Genomic DNA, 23,741 nt, shown 5'->3' with positions numbered 1-23,741 from the left:
ATGGACCATTTTAGAATAGTTGGAACATGGAGGTTTACCTTCTATGGTTTGAATTTTAATTATTTTAATAAATAAATTAAAATTATTAAAGTAATTATGAAAATAATTTTTCCTGGCACCAGGTACAATTTGCCCGTGAGTATTAACCACCTACTTTGGGTCTTAAATATCCAATGAATAAACGTTTTGATAATTGCATATTTCATTTCTACCCCGGTAGGGGTGTCTTGGATTCCTCTCGGTCGCTCTTTAGCATGTAGAGGTAGAAAGCAGCTGCGGCTTCTTGCAACTTCTCTGAGCCGCAAAATGTTTTGGACAATAGTTGCTTGTTCTTTTGTTGTATTTATTATAATTTTGTATATACTGTCTCCTATTATAGCGCCAAAGGCGTTTCAGGTACAAGGTGCCCATGTTTTGGTGAGTTTGCTGCGCATGGCCCTACAGAGTACTGACTGCTAAATTTCAGAACTCGTCTTACTCAACTTGGCCACTTTAATTTACGTACTTAAGTATCTACTTCATGTAGAAATAAAACAAGTATATATCAGTGCTTACACTTGGGTTTTGGTGCTATGTCTTTGGAGATCGCTTGCTAAAGGCATGTGCACAAAAACGGATATTAATCTAAAACTGCTACTTCAATCATCAATATAGGGGTGAACTCCAGAATTCCACCACATAATCGTACAGTTTTATTTATAGGTTACAGGAGGTTCGAGTGGGATTGGTCTAGGTATTGCAAAGGCAGCAGCTAAAAAGGGAGCAAATGTAACACTAGTCGCTAGAAATCTTGTAAGTACTAGTAATAGATCAATTAATACTCCCCCCCCCCCCCCCCATCTCCAGTATACATCTTTTCCTATAAGGGTATTTTAATCTCACCATACCCTCATGAGTATTATTTGTAACAATGGAAGTTGCTGAAAAAATGGGAATAAAATGGGAGGTAAAATACAATATGGAAGGGAAAATTACTGTGGAATAAAATTGTACCTACATAGATTGAATTTGGCAATGTACCACATACAGAACATGTACCGGTAGTACTCTCACACACATATGCAAATACTTGTACACATTGATTCATACACATTCTCACACACATGGGCACGTGCACACACTTTCTTCATAGTCTCATCAAGCATTCTGGCTTAAATTTGCACTTTCACTGTAAAGTGAATATTATGTATCAGTTATGTTGAAAAATATAAAGATGTTTAGAATTTTCTGATTTAATGCTTTGCTTGTGATTTGTAATGAATAAACTCTTTACTTTTTTAGGTAAGACTTACACAAGCTCGTGAAGAGGTAGAAAAATGCTGTAATGGCAGTAGTACTCAGGTAAAATGTCTGCCATATTGCTCTCAGCTCTTAAAGGTGCACAGTAGAAGATTTTCATGTGACAATAAACTCATACTTAATAGATTTTCCTAAAGTAATTGGTATTTTTCTCCAACTAAACAACTTTTGATCTTTCTTTCTTGACACTGACATTACATTCTGGAAGAATTCAATAGTCCTTAACCCATGGTTAAGAGTAGGATTTTCAAATTCTGCTATCACTTTGAGAACTGACTTTTTGGTTGCAGGAAATTCAAAACTTTGTCAAGGTGGTTGACAGGTTAGAATATTTTTGGGTCTTTCATTCATGGCATTTATCTTTCAAAAAAATATCAAATAGCATTACTAGTACTTGTCCTCAGCCAAGATCAGCAAGTGATGGTTTACTAGTACATGAATGTACTAAATGTGTGTACACTTTGTCCCTTTCAGAAAAAAGAGTTGAATACTGGAATTGCTCCATCTCTCCCTCTCTCTCTCTTTGTTGTTACGGAGGTACTCCTGTCAAGCCATTTTCTCTTGTAATCAGTTGCAGTGAAACTTTTCAATTGAAAATACTTCTCTTTGCTGCTGTTGTATACAGAATGTATTTTTTTCTTGATTCAGGCCTGTTGAGGAGGGGTATGAGGGATTGTAATTATATCACAATAATAATCTTAAAAATCCATAAATAAGACGGGCTGTTTATGTTTTCTGTCATAGCTACATGTGCACACACAGCTTTATGTGTGTGCATAGTTACTGTAATGTTAAATACAGACATGTTAGGATTTCACAAAGTGATCATACAGTGACCTTTATTTTCTTATATTAAGATAAACCTTTAAGTGTTAAGTTTAGAAATTTAAATTAATTTTGTAGAATTCATACTTTTTGATCAATAAAATTTTTCAAAAATTTTCAGTCCGCATTATCTAAGAATCTAATGGCTTTACGCAAATACAACTGAACAAATGTGCAAAGTTTTAATGACCCAGCTACAATTTTACTGGTATTTGTCTTGGGGCAAGCGCTAGTGTCACAGATTGCATTACTGTATCAACTTCTTACTCAGACTTTTAGCTTTAGAGAAAAGGATTTTTCCCAGTGCTTTATCATTGAGATTCACTATAAGATCCAGTTCTATATAAAATAGCTTTCTCCAGTTACAGTTAACTGAGCTTGTATGTACAGAACTGATCAATGTTAAATTTTAAAAACCATTTTGAAAAGTGTTTGTAGATGATTTCAAATGACCATCATAATGTTGTTTTGATTTTGTTTATATTCTAGAGAATCCAGTGCTTTTCAGCAGACATATCTCAGAACTATGGAGAAGTAGAACAAGTGATAAGAAAGGTATTCTTTTATACATGTGCTTATATCAATTTAATCAATGTACCACTAAATGTATATGTATGATTTTTTACATAAATGGTTGAATTCAAAATACATTGTTAATATTGAATATGAGCACTTTGTGTGTGTGTGTGTGTGTGTGTGTGTGTGTGTGTGTGTGTGTGTGTGTGTGTGTGTGTGTGTGTGTGTGTGTGTGTATATAATTAAGGTGAGTGTACCAGTATAAAGTATAATATTATATAAATAGTTACCTGGTAAATGAATTTAGTTACTTAGTACCGATATAAGTAGATGAAATATCAATGAGCCATCAAATATATGCATGTGACATGAATGTCATAAAAACTACGATGGTGACCAAATTAAAATAACATATGAACAAATGAAATGGGTTATTGTACGAAGACTTTGAAAAGGTACAGTATGTATAACGGAACCAACAGACTGAGATTCCCAGCCAAGCTATCCTGTTACATACTGGTATAAGTGAAAGTTCTATTTTCTCCCCAGGCAGAGGCTCACCTAGGTCCAGTGTCCATGCTGATCAACAGTGCTGGGGCTGGGATGAGTGGCAGGTTTGATGAGATTCCATTAGAGGAGTTTAGAGTGAGTACCCTTTGTTTCACAGTCTCTTTATAGAACAATTTAAATCCCAACACCCTCAGTTTCAGAGGAAAACACAAATATTATCATAATCAAGATATTTTGAAGGGGCATAGGGATAAGGTATTGGATTTATTTATTTATTTTAAAATTTGGATATGAAATATGAACAATTTTAGTGTGACGTAGAGTACAGGGATGGAAAAATTACTTTGTTTTATCTTGTTTTGTTATACCATTTTTTTTTAAATTTATAAGTTTTATTCTATTCTATTTCAATTAATTAATTAATTAATTTAGTTGTTTGGAAGATGTTTACTATTTTGCAACATTCAAATGGTTCTTGTCCAGGCTAACCTACTTTTAATCAAATAACCTAACCTAACCTAGTCAGTAGATTTCTAGAACTAATTCAGTTACTGCTTCAGTTACTAATTCAGTAATAGATTAGACTAAAATGCCAAAGTAAATAGATGAATAAATAAGAAAATGAAAACAAGGCCTTTGCTCTACCTTCACCTTAGTACATTTTTTCCTTGCATTGCAGAAAACCATGGACCTGAATTACCATGGCAGTGTCTATGCCACTCGTGCTGTGATAAAGAATATGAAAGAGAGGCAAAATGGACGTATAGTCTACGTGTCTTCCATGGCTGGGCAGCTGGGGCTGTATGGATATACATCTTACTCTGCCTCTAAGTTTGCACTCAGGGGGCTTGCAGAAGCTCTGCAAATGGAGGTAAGGTAATCATTCTCTAATTTTAAACGCTCAATTTATTCTATATTTTTAGAGTGTATGTGTTTTTGAATAAAGTTAAAATTCATTAATTTTATTTTTTATTTTTATTTTTTAAAATTATGAAACATACTTACTAAAATGAACCCAGATCATCCTACAGATCATCTTTTTTCAGGGATTTTTCATAATAATCGTAATATAAGGTTATAGGTTTCAGTTGAAGATCTGCGACATCATTGCATTTTTGGGTTTACTTCCATCTATTACTCCATATTTATGCTCAGATAAAAATGTAAACTTCCTGAAAATTTCAGAAATGTTATCTTTATCACCAACCTGGTGTACCCTATCTAAAACTGTTGAGAAAATTTGATCTATGAATATTCCTATGAAACAATGCTGGGTTCTTAATGTCAAAACTTTGACCATCCAGAGTGAAAGTCACCAATCTCTAAAGACTGACCCTGTGACTAGACTTAGAACTCAAAAAAAAAAAAAAAAAAAAAAGGGTCTATGGCTTGTAATTTTGTGAATGGTTTTGGACAACAGAGAACCTTGATGATTAAGGAAGAAGTGTTGAAATTTCCAGGGAAATGAAACTTCTGCTGTGTACAGGTCTAATGCCAATTGTGTGCCCTCTATTCAATGCATGCAGACACCAAGGCACATAAACTTACTCTATTATATGAAATCACTGATGAGACTTTTCCGACTTTTGTCAGAATTCCGAATTTTTAACCGTGTACCCTTGACCCCCAGCCAATTTTCCTACTTTTTCAGTGAGGACTGGTCTCATCCATGTGAAATGGCATTCAATTTGTGCAATGTTAGTTTCATTTTTTTTTCCAGTATGAATACATCAGAAGTGATGCAAGTACGTGAATTGAATGGTTTTCGTACTGTTTTTGATTATACACAAATTTCCCATGTTTTCAGATGTAGATGTCCACTTCCCAGAGATAGCTTTTTGTAATGATATTCAGCTATCTCCTTGCATTGTCACCATTGAAAGGATATTGATCTGAAATTATTTGTTTTCCAGGTCAAACCATACAACATTTACATAACCCTGGCCTTCCCTCCAGATACAGACACACCTGGCTATGCTGAGGAAAACAAAACTAAGGTAAACACCCTTGACAGTTATGACTAAATACTTAAAATTGTTTTAGAATTAGAATTAGAATTTATCAAAATACCCGAAGAATATTTCAGATAAAATCATTTTAATTAAAATTAAAGAATCATTTGAGGAGAGAATTATTTTCTTTATTCAGGATTTTCTGCTCCCATCTGCTTGATGAAAGTTGTAAATGCTGGTTTATTTAGACACCAGTAGTTCACCTACTTAACACTAAAATCTTTTGGTTTTTACCTCCTGCCTTTCAGCCAGTCTTTGTGGATGAAATTGGCTGATAAAGAGACAAAAAACTGCAGTACAGAATAATGTGTGAAAGAATAGATTTATGTATGTACTGTGCATTAAGATTTATATACAGTACCTTACCTGTATCTCTGAGATTCTCTTCTTTTTTCATAGCCAGAAGAAACAAGGTTGATATCAGAAGTTGCAGGGTTGTTCTGTCCAGAGAAAGTGGCAAATAGTATCTTAGAAGATTCAGTTGTAAGTGCAAAATGACCCTGAAGTATTTTAATGATACCATAGCCTGTCTTAAGTAATTGGTACATAAAACTAATTTTTAAATTTCTTTTTCTGTGTTCAGCTGTTCCTCTTTAGAACCCATACAGTTTACTGTCAAGAAACACCCCCATTTGCTTTAATTTTCTGAAAAAAAAATCACACCTTCTATTTGTATTATTTTAGAAGGGGAAGTTCTTGTGTTCTGTGGGAGTGGATGGGTTCCTCCTGACTAACCTGACATGTGGCATGTCCCCTGTCACCTCCCTCATGGAGGCCACTCAGCAGGTACTGTATTTTATACCCCCATTACACTGGACAGCGTCCTTTCTGCGTCCTTTGTGCGACCATGAAACTGGCATCCCTGTGGTCGCAGAAAGGAGGCACAAACATCTCTTTGGCTGCAAAATGAATGCTCAATGATCGACCAGTTGTCAGCACGTAAAATATAATTTATTTTTAGGCTCAGATAGGGCCGTACTACTGGACTCAGAGAGGATGCCGTCCAGTGTAAAGAGTACTTTATCAGTGAGCCAGGGCTCAGTTTCATCATCACTGGATAGTGCTATCCTATGGATAACACTCTCCACTGTATCAAATTGTTATCCTATGGACAGTTGTCATGAAGAAAGCAGCCATTTTTAACCACTAGAAAGTAACATCAGAAACAAAAATAAGTATGTAGCATTTAGGAAACATTACTTTACCCACAGGATAACTGACCAGAGGATAACAATTTTATCTAATGGGTAGTGTTATCTAGAGGACAGCGCTATCCAGTGTTTATAAAACTGGGCCCAGTACAATAAGTCATATTTATTCCTTGTGAAATGTAAATTCTTGATTAGTAAATTCAAGTGCAATATTTAATATTTCTTTTTTGTAAAATGTGACCTCTTGATCAATTCGATAAATCCAAGCCATCACTATAACAATGCAGATATTCGAAAATTGGGTAGATTTTGTTGTGTTGCACCCAGAAATCTTTATTAATGTGCTACATGTCTTTCTGCTCAGTTAATTGAAAAGACTTAATGTATCTCTTTAGGTGGTGACCATGGGGCTGTTCAGGATCATCTCTCTTTTCTACCTGGACAGCTTTGACCGTGTGGTCCACAGGTGTAAAGTGCACAAAGTGACCATTGTCAAACCCAAGGAACAATAGTCAACCTGTCTTGGTGTCTGGAAAGAATGGACATATTCTTTTGAAAATCCCACACTGGACATTTACAGTAGGTGGTATGAGCTCTGACATTTTGCTTCTATTCCAAAGACTATTCCATCGTGAAACTGAGCCCAATGGTACTGTTGTCATGCCCACTTACTGAATGTTAGCATCCATCATGAAGTTCAATTTCAATTCTTTGTATAATATCGAAACAACTGGCTGAATCAAAATGCACACCTTGATACCTGTGGTAGTGTATTGTCTTCAAAGAGTACTACTCGCTTTTCACATTTGCCAAACACGAAGGAAATCCCGGTGTGATCTTGGTGCTATGATCTTTGGTTAAATCCAAACACCACCCTGAGAACTTAAGTCAGTTCCCCAGCTTAGTTGACTAGGATTTCCATGAGGGTGCTGTAACACTGCTCCTGATATGTATTATATGATATAATTAGATGTGACCATGTAACCTTGGTAATTAAGTCCTTAGCCAGGGAACCTGACTTAAGTTTTTTTGTTTTTTTTTTGGTGAAACCGTGGCCAGTATACAAGTGACATGGTGATGAAAATAGACACTACCCTGGTATTAGAAACCTAGTATACACAAGATGCCAGTACATTTACCAAGAACAATATTGCAGTTGCTTGACCCAAGTCCCAAACATGTTGTTTTTAAATCCAAATGTAGAGGGGATTTAATTACACACACACACACACACACACACACACACACCTCTCCAAGTATCAAGGTACACTGGTCTGTGATAAAAGCCTTATTCCTTTTATAAAATCATTACATATTGATACAGGAGAAGGAAATCAATAAATTATTGTATTCAGTTTTTGGTTAAGTGTAGTTTAAATAATCTGTGCCATGGTCTAGTCTAAACAAGCAGTAGACAAATGCTTGTGTTAATCACTTTTCATGCAAGAAAGACACTTGACTTTAGCTATTTATACTTGTGATAATTTTCTAAAATTGGCATTTCTTATCCAAGTTACTAAAATGCATATTTATATTTTTCTAAAAATTAAATAAATAAAGAATTACACTAAATGCATTTTATTCTATCACATGGTTTATTTTTCTTAAGGCAATTCTTTGAAATGATATCTTTGTGTATACTGCCATTGTATGTATGTGTGGATTTGGCATTCCAAAATAACAGACCAGTGCAAAATCGAAAATGTGTTTGATTATGAAAATTAGATGCAGAGTTGAAATTTTGAAAGAAAGAAAAGTTATTCCCATTCTCAACTAAATAGATAAGTTTAAGCTTTGATTTAATCACCTGTTCTTTCTCATTTTTTCCAAGTTTTTCTTCCATTTTTAGAAGAGTTTTTTGTGTTCGGGAATTTTTTTTCTGTTGGTTGGAGTGTCGGCTAAACTTTTTCATTTTCATGATCCTGTTTCATGTGCCACCTTAATTGCTACAGTTTCTTTTTATATTTAACATTTGTTATTGCTTAGAGCATAAACCTATTGAATTGAAATGTATTTGTCTCTGCCTTTATTTTCTTACTTTTATACATACACGGTAACTTGCGAATCTGACCCTCGTCTGTTTCTTGCCAATTTTCTTTTCTTTTATAATAAATGGCATATCATTCATCTGTTTGCTTTGATTTTCTTGTTTTATCTCTCACTAATGCCAATCTAATGACACTATTTAGTTCTCCAAAACCCTGCCAGCGATTTTTCTTAAAAGCCTTAGTTCAGATTTTATCGTTGATAAAGCAAAATTAGAATTGCAATCTGAATCCAAATAATTGATCAAGTGTTTAATCCGTGAGGTGAGTATGCCCATTTTAAAAGCAAACTTTAAGTTTCGAAAAATGCACAATCATAGAATGTGGAACGTTTTATCGTATGTTATTTATTTGGTTGTCATTTGTTGCTTTAATGTTGAAAATTATTTCATATACGACTTCCTTTATTTTTTTCAAAATGCCGCAAAAGCGTGAAAGTCTTTTTCTTCCTTGCGATAAGTGTCTCTCTGTTAAGTTGCATTGAATTTTGGGGAAAAAATTCCTGAAATAAATATCATAAATCTTTGTGGTTATAAAGACACAAGGATAATGGTGGATCTAGGAGTTTTTTCAGTGGTAATATGTTGAATTTTAGACTTGAATATTTGCTGTCAGACTGGGTCTTATTAACTTTTTTTTTTTTCTCAGCTTACCAAATAGTATCAATAAAATCAAATAGCTAAGTTGATAGTTTGTTTAATCGAGTGATTAAATGGTTACATTTGTGACATCTTACGTGCTTCATTGTCTTATGTTATTAAATATCATTTTGACTTCTGTAATCGTACCTTTTAGACTTGTGCTGTGGATTATTCTTTGGGTAATGGCGGTCATTTTGAAAAAAATATTTACAATTTCCCAAGATTAGAACCAAAAGGTATCCAAGCTATATGTACTTTAGAACCCGAATAAAAAAATCGAGAAATAAAAGCTTTCAATGATGTCAATGTTTGTGTATCAGAGGCATGGGAGTTACTACTCGACTATAATTATTCATGAAAAACGAGAGAGGGGCGGGGCTTTTGGCGCTTGCTTGACACTAATTCGTCAAGGGATAGAAGTAATAAGCCAACACGTGGAGTAGGACGTTTTGCTGATATAAATAGGGCGTCACTGAAATATAACGTAGAGTTTTCCGCGCGGGCACAACTTGTCATAGGACAAGAAAAACACTAAACGTGTTCCAGTGTTTGAACCCCACCACACACAGTGCTTCCTTCTTAAGGGACTCTGGACTAACGACCCCTGTCTTCTCACAGGTCAAGCGGTAACTGCGGCCAGAAGTAAATGCCATCGCATGAAATTGCCGGTAAGTAATCAAATTATTATTGGAACACCGTGAACCTCGACTGGATTATCTGGCAGTTGGTGAATAATAATAATAATAATAATAATAATAATAATGTTGATGGTTATTGAGTACGAAATCATACATTTATTGACTCGTTACTACATTTGACATAATATTAACAAGAATGATAAACGTTGTAAATAAAACAATTACCTAGAAGGCAATAACCATGTTTCAGATGTATTACGATAGTTCGTGGCCTTGAAATTTGAATGGTTTTTTCCAAAACCTTTTTTTTTCTTAAATGTGTGAGTCGATTTTTTAAAAATTAATCTATCCACTGAGACGTCATTTCTTTAATCTCTATCTGTTTCGTGACATATTCAGTTCACGCGCCATAAATTCCGCTACATGCAAAGTTTCAAAATATTCTGCCAAATGTTTTCAAAACATGGCAACTTTTTCGGCAGCACATTGCTTTTGCACATAAAGTCATATTAGAACCAGCCTAAAGAACACTGCCCAACATATTACAGTGAGCTACGGACAGGGAAGTCGACTGATCCATTCTGACACATGGTTATTCATTCCTGTGTTCAAGTGTTCCCATGTGAAATAAAATTGTTAAAAATACGTTTTACGTGACATACTTTTTTTCTGAAATATCTCATGTTTTTATCGTGCAAATTCTGGATATAAAATGAGTATACAAATATAGTGGTCTAAAGTTATGAGTTGCTAACAAGAACACTTAAGGATACAATATTATTACAACCCACACTTTTCCAGCATTTTGTGAACACCTTTAAAAGCTTAAACACTTTGCTCACTTTGCGTGGTAGAATTTGTAAATTTGCTCCTTTTTAATTGACAGAAAATTCAAAAAGTAGATGGCATATTGTGGATATATAGTGGACATATTTAAGCAATCACACTGTTAAGATTTTCATTCTAGAAGTAGTGTAATTTTCAGAGAAATTTGGAGATATAAATTTGGAGATGGCTGCATCTTACATAATTAATTGAAAGATCAAAAAATAGAAAAAGAAACAAAGCAAAACCACTCTAATTATCTTGGCTGTCATTACTTTCTCATTTAGCGTAGCTCATTACATGTTATTTGTTGCGATGCTATTAGCTTATACATACGGCTTGTGACGCTCGAGGTAGGCGTTTTACATTACCTACTGTATAAAACGATCGTCTGCTTCCCATTAAATAATTTAGATTTTATTTGGATAAAAGCATTCGTTTTGTCAAAAAATGACACTAAAGGTTTTCCAGAATGACTGCTTGAATGGCAGTGACATGGATGACAAGAAGTTATAAATGGTCATTTTAAATCTGTTCACGTGCATGGCTGCTTGCAGACTTATACAAGCATACTCCTGTAAAATTAAGGTATCGCTGAGAGATACTGCAAATGTGTTTTAGGCTAAAGTTTTGAAATGGACAAATAAGCAGAACTCGAATATTGAACGATTGCTGTGCACTTTGTGAAATTGAATAATCCTTTCAAAGATAATTGGGCAAAATTATGTGTTTATGTAAATGTAGCATTATCATAAAGATCACCATGATGGATTTGTTGTGAGGAATGTCTTACTGTTAAAATGGTAAGACTTATTTCTGCTTTTAGTATATAGGAATTTTGTGTATAAGGTGTTTTAAAATTCAAGACAATATAGGAAGTCATAGGACCGTTCAAAAAGATTCTGAACTTCAAGTAAATTATTCCAAAATATACACTAAATTGAATATATATATAAAGGAAGGAAGTAAAAGACCTATTTCCATTTATTCTAAGACATGACTGCATTGAATGCATAAAATGTTCTTAATCAGAATTTTATTGAAATAACATAAAAATTTGGAAAAAGTTAAAACTGTATGGTAAAGGATAAAATTGAAAAAAGACATTCCTTTATATGATACGACATAGAGACAAGCGTAGCACTATTTTTTAATTTGGCATAAGCGCCAACAACTTGCATCGGGACAGGTAAGCGAACATTACTCTGAATAGAACGCTTGCTGAACTTAGGTAAGTGCAATTCTTACATAGCTAAAGGTGTCATATCCAAGATGTTCCCGACAAATCGAATTTTTCTCGGAAAAAATATTGTCACCTTCTTACGCACGTATCATTGCTTTACCCACCCCTATGTTTGGATTCAGTTGTTCGATAAATGGCCAGTGTCTTCCGGTAAATTTTCGGAAGGAAATATTAACAGCAGGTGTTTTTAATTGAGGGGTTTTATCGGTTTTAAGGTCTAAATTAGAAAATACTAGTCGCTTGGCAGACTATGTTCTGGAAAATACAGATAATGTGGCACAGGACCACATTTAAGTATGAATAGGCATACAAAACTGATTCATAAATAAAAAAATCGCTATTCATCAAATAATTCTTTAGAGGTGAAGCCGTCAGGGAACGATGGTGCACGCTTCACTTCGAAACCAATTACCGTTAATAGTAATTATATAAGTGGATGGATTTCCCAACGGGACACAAAACTGAGCCTCTCCAGTTGGTTTTATATTCTAGCTTGGGTGACGTGGGTAAAATTTAAAAAAATTAACTTGAAACTCCAGCCTACTTTCTCACCCGAGATATTGCAGTCAGGTATGGTCGAGTTCCTTAACTAAAAGACTTCTTTAGAATTTTTTTTTCATGAAAAATTACCAGAGGCACAACAGCCTTTGTTAATTTATAAGTGAATTACTCTTTTCAGATTTTACCAATGAAATATATTTCAGGGTTAATGGTTTCGATAAATTCTGAGATAAGGTGCTGGTCTTCTACGCTGGAAATCGCGATTATGATTCTCTTCCCTTGGCTTTGACCACACATATTTAATCGTGTGGCGTTTTTGTTGCTAATAGGGAATCTCTCTGCGTAATACATGTAATACATGTATAACAGGACAAACTGTCTTGCAACAGACAGTCATCTAAGAGGGGGGTCAGAGCCTCAAAAAAGAATATGTGTAGCCAGTTCAAAAGAGGCACCACATAATGTACCGTGCTTCTTTAATAGCCAGAATAGCCCTCTACCAGGTCTCCAGTCTTCGTTCCATTTAGTTTAACTACATAAGTTTGGCATAAATCAGGGTGAATCTTTGGATAATGGTTCGTATTGTTTCTAGAGCCAGGTTGATAAAATAAACTATCAGAGGAGAAAAAACCACTGGCAAATGATGAAAAGAGTCCCTGAACAAAGCCTGGGGATACTTTTGTATAGGGCTAATAAAGCGTCAAAAGATGTCTCGTCATTTGCATCACTAGTTGCCAGTGTTACCACATGCTTAATAAGGCACATTCTCCAGGTGCGAGGTGCGCTTCCTTTGAGGCGGGGATAATAATTGGTGGAGTTGCAAAAAAAGAACAAAGGCAGAAACAAAGGTAGAGCAAATCATCACGTGTGGCAATTATAGAAAAAAATCATAAGCTACGAAGTCCCCAGATATTTAGAGTGCCAAAACTGAGAACAGTGAGATCCTCAAGGACTTTTATTCCCTGACCATTGTCAACTTTTATGTAATTTTATGATTTTACCAAATACATCCAAAAAATTAATTCTAATACCGTTTTATTTTACAAAATATTTTAGTTTCTAATGTTTTTCTTAGAATGACTTTTTTTAGTATCATAAATGTACCATCCAACTTTTGGTTGCAAATAAATGTTATCATTGTATTATTATCATTGCTGACGAATAGCCGATAGCGCCTTGAGAGTTTTTATTAAAATTGTCCTTTGAAAGCTCTCTTCTCTCGGCATAATCTATAAGTTTAGGTCAACTCCCAGTAAATAACACCACATCAGAATGCTGTAACGTGCCTACGCTTCAAATAAAGACTATCGCGAACTAGAAAAAGGACAGATTTGATTGGATTGGGTTTATTGACTGGCTCCTGTACAGAATGTCATCTAATCTCTTTTTCACTTTCTCTCTGAGAGATCATCGCAGGCACTGGTACGTCCTATCTTGGATCTTACATGTACAAGTACGTATACATCTAAAATCCCGAGTGCGAGTAAGCCAATTTAAAACTCACTGGAAGCCCTCCACGCGATAATACTTTTTACGATTATTGCTGTAAATAATTTATCAAGCTTATTACTTTTCTCCTTTGCAGAATTGGCCATATAGTGGCAACCAGCAGCCCCTACGCCTGATGCGTTAACAGATGGGAAGCAAATGATATAGCCAGAACAAACATCCGGAAATGAATGGGATTGCAATGGAAGATTGGACTGTAATGCATGTTTTCCCAACAAAAATTGAAAACCGCCCGTAAAATGTTATTCCTATGATAGGGCATGAAATGTACTTATTAGTTATTTAGTTAAACGTGTCGTACCAACTTCAGGAAGTATGCTAAAGCCTTTCATCCTTGCGGTTATAATTCTGACCCACCACGTGCTGTTTAAACATACTGTGTTAGGTGAGGCAAACCAATACGCAATAATCAATGGTACCATTCTGCTTGGTGGAATATTCCCCATTCACCACGCTGCCAGCAACCAGGGTTCTACACAACAAAAATGCGGTCGAATAAGGGAAGGTGCCGGAATACAGCCTTTGGAAGCCTTGATGTACACAGTAGACAAAATCAACAATAACTCATTCCTCCCTGGGTTCCGTTTGGGGGCCGTCTCCCTGGACAGGTGCGGCAATACCGCTTACGTACTGGAACAGCTCGCGGACTTTGTCCAAAGCTTGGTGTCTCGAATAAGCGGACCAGACGACGACGGACTGTCGTACACGTGCCAAGACGGGACCAAACCCGAGCTTGTGCCGGGCCCAGTGGACTTCCACAAGATGGTCGGGGTGGTAGGAGGGTCATCAAGTACAGTGTCTATATATGTGGCTAATTTGCTGCAGTTATTCAAAGTGCCACAGGTATTGAGCAACGGAATTCGCCTTCCCTTTCTTCTTTGTCTGCTTAAAGCTCTTCCTGTTTTCCTCTTTTCACATCGTGTGTGAATATGAAATTGATATTCAGCTTTAGAGGCTTAAAACTTGGCGAATTTCTATAAGATAATGTGAAATTCCTTTTACATTTTTGGTCATTCGATTATTGAATCCTTTACAGATCAGCTACGCTTCCAGCAGCCCCGACCTTAGCGACAAGAAGAGATTCCCATATTTCCAGCGAACTGTGCCATCTGACGCCAACCAGGCGCGAGCGATTGTGGAGCTTCTGACGTACGTGTACTTAAAATATAAAAAGAAACCATCTACTATTTCAATTGCCGTTTCCATGAAGCACAGAGTGTTAAAACATACTGAAAACGACTCTTTTCCGTGGTCTTTTATTTTATTTTATTTTATTTTATTTTATTTTTCGTTTGCAGACATAATAAATGGACGTTCATATCAGCGCTCTACTTAGACAACCACTACGGACGGGGGGGATTCAGTGAGCTTGAGAAGAGAGCAGAGGATGCCGGGATATGCTTTGCCCTGCGTCGTGTGGTGGAGGACGCAAATTTGGGGATTGACTATTACAAAATGTTGGTCGAGGAGTTGCTTGAAAAACAGGATGCGAGAGGCAAGTATTAATACAGGCCTTTGTGGATAAGAGTAATTAATAAATTTGTGACAGGTGAAGGAATGGGTACAAGAATGGCACAGTGCACCCCTACCGGGGCCGCAGAATATAATTACGTACACTTTGCTCCAGTAGAAATGTGTGTTATAGATAAGCCAAATAATTATCTGTGATTATCTAGTGAAAAATTAGCCTGTGACCATGGCAGGGTGAAAGTATAATGGATCAGCTACAGGAGCACCAGACGCAAGAAGCTAGTTTAAAAGCAAGGGCCCTTCTGTGAATACCGAGATATATAATATATGCATTATATCTCATTACGTAACAATTACATAATAAAATAAGGATATGAAATGAAAAGCAGTTGAAATAAGCTTTCTATTGATATGTAACATGTTGGTATATCTTGGTCGGTTTAGAAGATAGCTACCCCTGTTATCTACATCCTTAATATACAACATTGGTCTAAAAGGTTGTCCCACCCCCAGTTTCACGTGCTTTTATTTATAAATGATCACATCATATCATTACTAACATGATTATTGGTACAGAAAATACAAACTAGCAGTTAAGATATCTATGGAACGCCATTCACACAAAAAATGCAGACGTTAATTCAACAATCTATCGGCACTATTTAACAGTCAAAACCTACTTTAACTATCTAAACTTAATTCTACTAAATTAGTTTTGGTCATTTTAATCATTCGTCAAAATCTAACAATCAATAAACGATTCAAAAGTCGGTTACCGCAACTCAACAATCAGTTACAGCAACTCGACAATCAGTTACCGCAAACGGTCATTCGCGGACTTAACACCAGATGGCGCGCGCGCACCGTCAGCGATCTGAAACGTCCTAGACCTTTTCCATGTTTTCCATGATGATTGTGTCATTTCAATTTAATGGACATTTCTTTACCCTCTGTGAAAATCACAGTGAAACGTCGGATTTGAGGGGGTACGTGTTATAAATTTGAATAAATGGTATAAAATATGGATATTTTCAGCACTATTTTGTATTTTCTTAAACATTAATAATGTCAGATATGTTATCTGGAATAAAAATCACTGTTTAAGACAATTTACACCTGTGAGATGATCGTTTGTAAATAAAAGTACATGGAATTAGGGGTGGGACAACCTTTTTGACCAATGTTGTATAATAATACGGTTTAATAGAAGGCGAATACCGCAGAATAAGAACAACAAGTCTCTTTACAACTTCTTGCTTAGAAGTACCCGGTATAATGGCAGGTCCGTAGCCAGCAATTTCAAAAGGGAGGGGGGAGCTTTTTTCTGAAAAAGTGGACCCTTTTACCATGTATCTAGATAAAATTTTACCTGAAGGGAACATTCTTTGGAACAAATGCTCATTGTTACGTGCTTAATTAATAAGTCTAGCTGTTGTTATTAATTCTAATGGCATTAATTCTAATGGCATTCGACTTCATGTCATCGTTCCAGTGGTAGTTCTCTACCTGTACACTGCACAGGTCAGACCTCTTTTCGAGGCCGTGGACGCCATGATGAGTAAGAAACGCGAAAGTCTCACCAAACTGATCTGGATAGGCACCGATGCCTGGAGCGCCAGCCAGAGTGTGGTAGAGGGACTGGAACACGTGGCGGAGAATGCAATCGCCACACAACCGATGGCGGCTATATTACCTGGATTTGATGACTACTTTACCAAGTACGGCTTCTCTCTTTCTCGGAGTCTTGATAGTGCCCAGAAAAAAATTAACGCTAAATAACAAAAAGTATCTTGTTTCAAATCCAAATAAACGAAGTGTCTCCATTCAAATCGTGTTTTGATGAAAGAAGATTCCAAGGTCCCTTATCTTATATACGCTCAGTAAATGTTATGAAAGTCCTTTTCACAAAAACTTCGTCGTGTGAATTGTGATTGCATTTTTTAAATTTAATTTAGTTTGAACCCTGGAAACAACAAGAGAAACCCGTGGTTTTCTGAATTCTGGGCCGATCATTTTAATTGCAATTATGGTGGCTACCCCATCGATGATGTACTGAATGAAACGAGACAAGAATGCACAGGGAGTGAAAAGATAGACCTATCATCAGGTATAGCAGCAATGGCGACCCAACCCCCCCCCCCTTCTCCACTCCCCTCTCCCCCAAATGATACATTAATAATTTTAGTAATTTTCCATTTCTCTTGCCTTACATACGTATTACAGTAAATTGTTGACGTTTACATGTCCTATTTCATATTTTCCAAGTGTAGCCACGCAAAATGTTCCTCTCATCCACCCCCCACCCCCCACCCCCTTAGCCAAGTCCTGGATCATGAAGATCACGTCTTTTAGTGTCTATCTTCTTTAATTATACATTCTGTCGCCAGATTAATTTTCATTCTTATCTGAAATTTCATTTTTAAGTTCTTTTCACCCAGGCTACACGCAGCAGTTGGACTTACACTTTGTACACGACGCCGTGTACGCGTTCGCCCACGCACTGAAGAATATGCACAGCGCGTATTGCGGCCCAAACTTCAAGGGTTTATGTCATGCAATGACACCGGAGAACCTGAACAGGACAGCTCTGCTGCACTTTATCAAGACAGTGAATTTTACTAGTAATTATTTCAATCATTTTGAGCCTTAGACCCCATTCCCATAGATTTTAGATTGATCTATCCCTGTGGGGAGTCTCGCTAGATTACTGTCAGCTTAGCCGGCTTAAACGTCTGTCCCGCCTACTAAAAGCTGTAAGGGGGTAATTAACTATGGTGTGCGCTCGGCTGACTGCAATTTAGCGTGAACCCCCAGGGAGTTAGGTCGATCTAAAATCTTTATCTCTGGATCGATCTAAATCTCTGGGAATGCACCCTTAAATTAATCATGAAATAATTGATTTTTCAAAACAAGTAGCTCAGCACGTTCTCCAGTCGCAAGTGGTATGGTGTACAAATAGTCGAAACTTTCCCGGTATCCTTTAATAGCGAGCTGATATTTTAAGAACATATTTATGTGAGTGTACAAATCATAAATGAAAAATAAATGACAGTCTCTCTGTTGTGAAATGATTAAAAAATTTTCATAATATTTCAGAAGAAGCGACAGGTCAGGAGTTTACCTTTGTCAATGGTATAGACGGTCAACCTCAGTACACTTATACGCACTTTAAGAAGTTCAACAGTTCGGAATATCGCTGGAGTATTGTGGGGAACTATTCGGGTAATCACTGAAATACTTTGTATTTATAATGAAGTAGATCTGCATGTCCCCTCCCCGCCACAAACAAGTCTAAAAGATCAGCTGTCTAAGAAAAAAGAGTGGGGAGGAAAGGCAAGCGGTCTTTTAGATTCTTTGTGAAACACTTTATAGACAGCTAATTCTTATAAACCCTTTAAGCCTAGTAATGTCTTTAAAATGTGTATTATTAAAGGGGTGAGGGCGGTATACTTGCTGTCATATTTGCTAATGACATTTTCACCTGCTGCCATGTTGATGCCCCGAACATGAAAATCCGTTAGTCGAAAGTCATGCCGGTTATTTAAATATGAAGTCCTTCTTATCACATAAGTTGGGATTTTCAATATCCAAAAGCAGTAAATATCCATTTTTCGTCATTGAAATCCCCATTGTTCGCTGTTAGGTGGCAAAGGAAGCCCACTTATGGAACTGAGCCCGGCCTTCCTGCAGGACCTGAAACTGTATCCTGGCTCCAGCTGCAGAGAAGAATGCTTGCTGGGACAGAAGAAGGTTTGGTTTTGAATATATAACAGCGCATTCAGAACAGCGGACTAACAGATTCGCAGATCAAATATGGCGACCCACTAGAAAGCTTGTCGCTCAATTTCCGATTAGACACTTAAAAGATTCCCCGCAAGGATTACGCAACAAGCATTCAATGATCGGCCATATTTGATCCGTGGATCCGTTAGTTCGCTGTTCTGAATGCGCTCTAAAAGCTTTATACAGGATTGTATGCTGTGCGTGGGGTGGGGGGGGGGGGGTCTTAATAAAATGTAAGCCTTTTCCCAGGCTAACAAAAGTCCATTGTTATTCCTTCAGCAAGTGTCTAAATGAGCACCTCAGAAGAAGCAAATAACCTGCTTGCACGTCTTGTAAGCTTTTAACAGTTGTCCTAAGAGTTTTTTTTTTTCTCAACCTACGCCTCTGTTATACATGTACATGCAAATACCGTGAACGTATATACAGAGTAAACATGTATAACAGACCAACAGATATAAGACTCCCTTGGTATTCTGAATTCCGAGCCTTTCGTTTTAAATAATTGCAATAACGATGGCGATCTCGATGCAGATTAACAGAACGAATTGTGCATGTTTGTGTAGTGTGTGTATACGTTTAGTGGTGGAGTGGGGACAGTGGCGGATTTAGAGGGGGGGGGGGCAGGGGGTCCTGACCCTTCCCCCTTCGGTTACTGAAAAATAATCACACTGATATTCCCCTCTTGGAATTAGAATTATTTTGACTAGCTGATTTATAGTTCTTAACCGTTCCAAATGGCACTGTTTGCCCTTCAAAACACTTCAAGGGGACGAGGGTCGGCTTCGCATCCGAAGCCTGTCAATCCTGAAAAATCGGACTTCCCTCTCCCCCTTCAAATAATCCTGGATCCACCCCTGAGTGGGGGAGTTAACGCCTTAATATAAGCAAAAAAATCGGTAGTAAACCACCGACACAACTTACATACAAACCAATTTAACTTCTATACAACTTATTTCAAGTCTTAAAGAGTGAGTTATTGATGGAAGGTAGGCCTGCTCCCATGAAAATCGATTTACGATTGCGTTTGCGATATAAAAATTCTTTTGTGTTCGGTATGGCATATTCAAGTCATATACATAGCTGGTGGATCCAAAACCCGTTTTAGAGTTAAAAACGCCTTTAACCGAAGGATTTTTTTTACGAACTGCGTTGCGGTAAAGATGATATTCATTTCGCTCCAGGACCACGTGCAAGACAACTCCTGTTGCTGGGTGTGTACCAACTGCACGGAAAACCAGTTTCTCCCCCATCCAGAAGAATGTGAGACCTGCGACCTTGGCACGTGGCCCAACAGAGAGTACAACGCGTGCGAGCCACTTCCGCTTACGCATATGAGTCACTTGAGCGCGTGGGCTATTGGACCATGCGTGTTTGCTGTGGTCGGCATGGTCCTGTGTATTGTGATTGGCATTGTGTTCTACGTGTACCGTGACACGCCCGTCATCATGGCGTCGGGCAGAGAGCTCAGCTACGTTCTTTTAGCAGGAATATTTCTGTCGTATTCGTCTCCCTTGATCTTTGTTGCCAAGCCCAGTCCCATCACGTGCGCCCTCACGCGCATCCTTCTAGGCGTCTGCTACACTGTCTGCTATGCCGCCATCTTAACCAAAACCAACCGAATTGCTCGTATCTTCTTCCACGACGCAAGCTCAACAACCAAGACCAAGTTTACTGATCAGAAGTCGTGTTTGATGATCGTCTTCTTTTTCACATTGGTGGAGCTGATTATTTTGGCGGTGTGGATGATATTAGTTCCGCCCGAAGCAGACCACATCTACCCTACCAAGAGAGAGAACATCCTTATATGTGCTGGTGGTGACGGCTTCGATTACCTCCTAGCTCTAGCCTACCCTTTCCTGCTCATTATCCTCTGCACCGTGTATGCCGTTAAGACAAGAAAAACCCCAGACGGGTTCAACGAGGCCCGCTACATCGCCTTTACCAACTACACCACGTGTGTCCTATGGCTGGCATTCGTCACCATGTACATAGCCACGCCCACTCACGACATCCGGGTCTTCACCATGTGCATGGCGGTAGCACTGAGCGGGACGGTTCAACTGGTCTGTCTCTTTATGCCCAAGGTGTATACAGTGCTGTTACACCCGGAGAAGAATACCAGGCAAGCTGTAATGACAAAGAAAAAATCCACTATCATCACAAGTACCGGTACTTCAGGAGGGAAAGGCAGCTTTAGTCAGAAAACCCATGAAAAGAGTGTGTGATATTTATCAACTAATTTCTCTCTTATTCACTCATTTCTATCATGATGATAAAGATAATTGATCTGAGGGGTTATCCATTTATTGATGCTGTCAAATTAGCAAATACCAGGTGAAACATAGGAATAGTAGGTTGATGACATATTGTCTCAATATATGTCTTTCTCTGTGCTTTATACCCAGACTAGCATATGACCGTCCACCACATTCTGTGCTCATTTTCATGGAATATTTTAGTAACAGTGGCTTGACAGACTACTAAATAATGTTTTTATTTCAGTATCTTTATCCACACTCACATTGCAAGTGATCTGAAGAAACCTTTGCAGCAAATGCAAAGCAGAATTTTGATGTGTAAGGCGCAATTTAAAAGTTTTGCTTTCATGACTCAGTTTCAGATAGCGTCCGCCTTGCAATCCCAGCGACAGACAACTGCAGCTCTGGAATCATGTCCGTGGATTCTGCCCTCAACTTATCCCAAACCATAGATGCCAAAGGGCACCGCAGCACACCGCGCTGTGTATCTATCCAAGAGATACAAACCACGGTTGAAACACACGCTGTCACAAACCAGCCACACGGCGCACTTCTTACAGAGAAACACGGCACTGATTTTTCGGACACTGCACGTGAACAGAAAGAACAAGAGCTGAAGAGAACATCTGGTATCTTTGGTGGAGGGCAGCATTGGCGGTATCATCCAAGGATACCTGGAGCCAAGGACACATTTTCTAACCCGCCGCTTTATACATCGCGGTCAAAACCCAGTTCACTGTATGTGATCCCACTTGGTGACGACACAGTAAGATCTCACGTCACAAGCACATCACGCACAGATTCACGTAGTATGCACGTTAACAGAACAGAGGAAGATCTTTCAAGGTTGAGGTCACTGCGACAAATACATTCCGCGCCAAACTCTAGACCAGGGTCGCCCTATGACACCATGCTATGGCAAATCGAAAAGCTAAGTGGCTCGCACTACCAGTTAAACCTTTAAATTGAAGGAGGCGTAAAAACCTTCCAATAATGAAGATAACTTTTTCCATGTTTTCTCCGGAAATATCGACAAAAAGAAAGGGAAGTCTTAAGTCACTCTTTTGCTTACGAAACAGTTACAAACATATCATAAGCTCGAATGAAATTGGACTTTGAGAATGCTAATACAGAAGGTTTTCAAAGAAACACAGATTTTGAAGTTTTAAATTCATAATATACAATTTTAAATAAAGATTTAAATTTGCGAGAAAGACGCTGGTACGTGTAGACTGAGCTTTTACATATGAAGTACACCTAACAAAACAATGTAAATATTTTATTGTATTGTAAAGCTGTTAGTGCTCATTGATGTTGTATTATAACGTCCACCATGCTGTCAACAACTACGTATTTGTGAACGATGAAGACCGTTTTTCTATGTAAAAATATGAGCGGTGCGGTGAAAAACCCAAGGTAATTTGTACCTCGTTGTTGGTCTTTTTAGATGGTTTTACATGTATACATGTACCACTGTGCTCGCTTAAATTTCATTATAGATTCAACAGAAATCACGACCTTAAGGAGTGTGTGGTGTGCAATCAAGGTACATATCAAATTTATTTGAAATTAATCATTTTCTTAAATCAAACAAAAGTCAAACATTTGAAATGAATCACACTTTTGACATGCTGTAAATATTTTATCTAACATAGTTTAATGTTTTAATAATGTCAATAACTATTGCATTGCTGTTGTCTGTGTGTGTAAGTGGGCGCGTGTGTATGTTAAAAAGCAAAACATTATTTAACAAAACTTGCCCCTACATATTTGACGAGATATATGTTAAGGCGGAATCGACACATTTTCTTTTTCTTGTCTGTGACACCGGTAAATGCACAAGGCAATCATCTGAAAAACACGCCTGGGGCAGCTTTTGAAGGCATTCAATACAAATCTGTACCGTACCACCCGTTCTACTGATGTAGATGCTGTCTGAACTTTAGGCTTTAGTCTGTATCAACTAAAAGGAAACGTAAGAGACTTCTGATAGACTGAGGAATGGAAAATATGGGTTTTTTACAGAACACGAAAATTTTTTATAAATCTCTGTCTAAAGTCTCTGCAATCCCCACCCCCACCCCCGTCTACTAGCCTACTACCCTGCGTATACGTGTGCGTGTCTACTTATATGTGATTATTTGTGTAATGTGTTATCTTCATGTGAATAAAGCAAATCTTCAAATGAAATATGGATAATTTAAAATTTTATTATCATTTTTGCGTTGACGTTGAGACTTGCCATATGTGACTTATGAACAACGTGGTCTTGTAGAGACATCAGCGTTTGTCCGTTGAAAATCTGGTGAGTGCCAAAAAAGTCTTATTTTATTTTCACAATTAATACTTGTACTCGTGACGGCAGCATCAGCGTGGGAATGTAACCATCTGCTTATCTTTTGACAGAGAGACAGCGGTATGAAGCATTAACTCTTAAATCTGACAACACTGATATCCACTCGAATGCAATTATTGTTGGCATTTCCACAATTCCACGTTTTGTGTGTTACTGAAG

General features: G+C 37.4%; 2 protein-coding genes across 4 annotated transcripts; both read left to right on the top strand.

Moving 5' to 3' along the window:
- Positions 1-232: 232 nt before the first annotated feature.
- Positions 233-8,440, top strand: LOC106158022 (3-ketodihydrosphingosine reductase). Of its 2 annotated transcripts, XM_087011064.1 has the most exons (10): positions 233-417; positions 703-792; positions 1,282-1,341; positions 2,614-2,679; positions 3,190-3,285; positions 3,830-4,021; positions 5,064-5,147; positions 5,562-5,645; positions 5,847-5,948; positions 6,709-8,440. In XM_087011064.1, the coding sequence occupies exons 1-10, from the start codon at positions 307-309 to the stop codon at positions 6,823-6,825; spliced, it is 1,002 nt and encodes a 333-aa protein (XP_086867190.1). In that variant the 5' UTR covers positions 233-306; the 3' UTR covers positions 6,826-8,440. The 2 variants fall into 2 exon arrangements, with proteins under 2 accessions (XP_086867190.1, XP_086867191.1); XM_087011065.1 differs by lacking the exons at positions 5,847-5,948; positions 6,709-8,440 and adding an exon at positions 6,124-6,189.
- Positions 8,441-9,371: 931 nt separating this feature from the next.
- LOC106152956 (metabotropic glutamate receptor 2-like) lies at positions 9,372-23,458 on the top strand. 2 transcript variants are annotated; one of them, XM_087011063.1, is made up of 11 exons: positions 9,372-9,667; positions 13,792-14,558; positions 14,752-14,864; positions 15,014-15,210; positions 16,678-16,903; positions 17,141-17,292; positions 17,624-17,806; positions 18,285-18,407; positions 18,829-18,935; positions 20,150-21,185; positions 21,583-23,458. In XM_087011063.1, exons 2-11 carry the CDS (start codon positions 14,031-14,033, stop codon positions 22,188-22,190), a joined length of 3,273 nt encoding a protein of 1,090 aa, XP_086867189.1. In that variant the 5' UTR covers positions 9,372-9,667; positions 13,792-14,030; the 3' UTR covers positions 22,191-23,458. The 2 variants fall into 2 exon arrangements, with proteins under 2 accessions (XP_086867189.1, XP_086867188.1); XM_087011062.1 differs by having other exon boundaries at positions 9,373-9,667; positions 18,282-18,407; positions 21,583-23,457.
- Positions 23,459-23,741: the final 283 nt, after the last annotated feature.

Source organism: Lingula anatina, chromosome 4, assembly GCF_051362555.1.
Source record: "Lingula anatina isolate TDL-2025a chromosome 4, LinAna3.0, whole genome shotgun sequence".
NCBI classification, from domain to species: domain Eukaryota; kingdom Metazoa; phylum Brachiopoda; class Lingulata; order Lingulida; family Lingulidae; genus Lingula; species Lingula anatina.
Note: the sequence above shows the minus strand (reverse complement) of the source record. Positions and strands in the feature narration are given on the sequence as shown.